The 3,296-nt window shown below is 34.3% G+C and overlaps 1 protein-coding gene across 1 annotated transcript in view; it reads right to left on the bottom strand.

The window, feature by feature from the left end:
- Window positions 1-3,296, bottom strand: part of LOC119834891 (DNA cross-link repair 1A protein) — a 10,064-nt gene that overhangs the window by 1,666 nt on the left and 5,102 nt on the right. Inside the window, exons 8-11 of the mRNA XM_038359413.1 lie at window positions 2,192-2,358; window positions 1,510-1,630; window positions 1,173-1,288; window positions 632-753 (exon numbers count right to left, since the gene is read on the bottom strand). Of these exons, the coding sequence (XP_038215341.1) occupies window positions 646-753; window positions 1,173-1,288; window positions 1,510-1,630; window positions 2,192-2,358 (512 nt within the window). The 3' untranslated portion in view covers window positions 632-645. The remainder of the gene's footprint in view (window positions 1-631; window positions 754-1,172; window positions 1,289-1,509; window positions 1,631-2,191; window positions 2,359-3,296) is intronic.

Here is a 3,296-nt window from a genome sequence, read left to right as displayed (position 1 = left end):
ATCAAATATTCTTAAACAGTTAGACTACGAAGCCATAGAGGACTTATTGCGTATACACATATAAACGATTTTTTTTTTGTTTTTTATTTTCTTTCTTTTTTTATTATCTTAACCCACACACACACACACACACACACGCACACTCCCACACACACACACGCACACAAACACACAAACACACACATACACACACCCACACACACATGCATGCACTTTTTTTTTTAATTTTAAAATACTTAATTGAAAAAAAAATAAAATAATAAAACTGTAAGACACTGTAAGTTACAAAAATGTGAGGGATTCTAAAGCCTGTAACACAGTTTTTACTAACACAGGCTTTAGTTTCTACCAATATAATTGTATTATTTAACAGTTTTAATAAAGACTTTATTATTATTATTATTATTATTATTATAACAAATCGATCCCTTTCTCGCGGTGTCTGTCTCTTCATCACGCCTTTCGAGTCTAATAAAATTTGGTACAAAGATAGTCTGTAACCTGAGAAAGAACATAGGATGGGTTATATCCTGGACATACTATGAGGTCGGGTAACTATGCGAGTTTTCCATCGACTACGCGGGCGGATAGCGAATATGATAATACGCAATAAATAATAGTATCCACTGACCTCATTAAACTATTTCATGTAACGGCGGCCACTTGATGCGCTTTCTGCAAACTAAAGTAGTCTGTCACCTTGCTTTGGCTCTGGATATCTTCTTTGCACACCAGCGGGCAAGGGAAGTATTTCTGACAACAGTTTAACAGTAACATATAAGTATATTTTTTTTTTAACAAATAACAAAACCACTTTCAATCTGTCAGAATTAGACCAAATTTAAATGGGACCACATTTAAGTCTGGTGCAGTATTTGAAGTCGGTTGAAAAGTTCGTTATGTTGCAAAGTTTATAATCGAGTTTTTTTTTCATTCAAAGTACACGTTAATTTAAAATGTTAAATTTTGTATTCACATTTAGCTTAAATACAAATCGGACAAGGCACTTACATACTAACATTATAAAGAGGTAAAGTAGAGTACCTGTGGATGCACTAAAACGATTTTAAAAATTACTTTTCCAATAGAAAGCCTAAAAAGTGTCATATGGGTTTTATTTTGTTTTCATCCCGGGTCAACACGGCGGCTTGAACATAATGAGTGTGATATACCTGTACAGACTTGATCCCCCCGGATATGTCGACGGTGGGCACCACTTGCTTCGGTTTCAAAAACTTCACAAATCGTATCATCTCTGAGAAACTGGAATGTTCACTGTACGGAATGCCTGTAAAATGTGTTCTTTTAGTAAAGCTATACGGTAACTTTGCTCTTTAATCCTTTGTGAATAATTATATAATAATAAATACGGGCATGTTTCCGCATATCGACGTCAAGCGCCTATTTTTCGTGAGCGCCTATTTAAAAGAGGGGGGGGGGGGATTCAAAGCTGAAATCACCCCCGCTCCTCCATGAACTTAAACAGCGAGTATGTAAAAATCACTTTACCATATATGGTAACGGAATCCTTTTCGACACAAGAATTTTTCCCATTCTCCCACCCGCTGGGCTTGAACGCCACCACCTCACTGAACGCACCTTGAAGACTGTCTAGGTAGCTTTTTAACTTCTGAAAATTAAAAATTACCATATTTTATATATCTCTCGGACTTTTATCTTTCAATGACATCAAATATATTACTTTTTTATTAATGTCTATCAATAAACACTATGTTACTGGAATTTAGGTAACAATAGAGCTGTAGCTTCTCTTACAAAGTTTGGTAAATTCCGTTAAGCTTCATGGTTGATAAAGAAAAGAAAATGCATACATACATATGCAACTTATGCGTACTAATATGTAACTGTATTTATGTGCGTTTGTATGGACGCATATTTGTGTATGTGTATATGCGTGTGCATATATGTGCTTGTGTGTCTGCGATTAAACAACAGAAGGTTCTTTATCCACTGGTTTTTTAGTGTTTGTTTTCTCAGAAACTTTTAACTGGGTGAACTGATTTTGATAATCCTTTTGTTATTTGAAAGCTCTAATCTTTACTGAGCATTTGAAGCCGGTTTAGTTTTCTTTAAAAATTCATTATACGACGCCTTTTCGGTCAGTCTAGTCTAGTCGGTCAGTCTATTCGTCTACATGTATGTATGTCGTGTCAGCGATGCGCGCGCGCACCTCGTGCGTGAGGTCGCGCATGGGCACGACGTGCAGCTGGCACGAGTGCGGCGGCGCGTGGCTGAAGCTGCGGCCCTCCACCGCCTGCAGCACGCGGTCCTTCTCGGGGCACGCCCACACCGTGCAGCCCACGCGCCGCGCCATGCCGAGGAAGAACTTCTCCTTGCCTGCCGTATGTGACACAGTTTTTTTTTTTAATATATATTCTTTTATAATTATATTATACATAATTGTACGTATTTAACAGGTTTAATAAAGACTTTATTATATTATTATTTATAATAAATAAAAAATGTCTTAAAATTACTCGATAACTTCGTGACAACCGATGGACATGATACTTTTATGTTTGACTAGCTGTCCGCTCCGGCTTCGCTCGTGGTATATATAGTATAATCTAGAACCTTGCTCAATAAATGGGCTATTTAACACTGAAAGAATTTTTCAAATCGGACCAGTAGTTCCTGAGATTAGCGCGTTCAACCAAACAAACAAACTCTAAAGCTTTATAATATTAATATAGATAAAAAAATTACAGTTTTGAAAATAGGACAAATGACATTTTGACCTATTTTCAAATCTCATACATCTTATATTTAACAAGGGAGGTATTTAATTTGACCCTATTTAAAATATAAAAATATGATTTATAAAAATATGGCCTCTAAAGCATATCATAAGAAGTCATGGTACAAATTATTAGTATTTTTAAAATTAAAATTAAAATATCTTTATTACTTTAAGATAGACATAAAAATCAAAAATAATACGCACGTGTCCAAGGTTCTTAAAGTTATAAGTTAATTTACAAATGTGAGTTCATTGGATCCCGCACTAGGCAGTGCCTGTCCTGCGGGACCATAAACGAGTAACATTAATAATTATAAAATTTCATAGCAGCGACAATTTCGTGTCTATTATTTAAAAAATCTATAAATAAATACACATAAAACAAAATTTCATGCAAATTAAAAATTAAAATTAAACTGATGTAATTAAATAACAAACTCAAAAAAAATAAAATAAAAAAAAAAAAAAGGTACAAAGATTAATGTCAAATTACAATTCATAGTTGTGGTAACAATTTTTATGATTTAAAATAAAT

The sequence above is a fragment of the Zerene cesonia genome, chromosome 2 (assembly GCF_012273895.1).
Source record: "Zerene cesonia ecotype Mississippi chromosome 2, Zerene_cesonia_1.1, whole genome shotgun sequence".
NCBI classification, from domain to species: Eukaryota; Metazoa; Arthropoda; class Insecta; order Lepidoptera; family Pieridae; genus Zerene; species Zerene cesonia.
The sequence above is the reverse complement of the archived record's forward strand: the minus strand, read 5'-3'. Positions and strand labels throughout refer to the sequence as shown.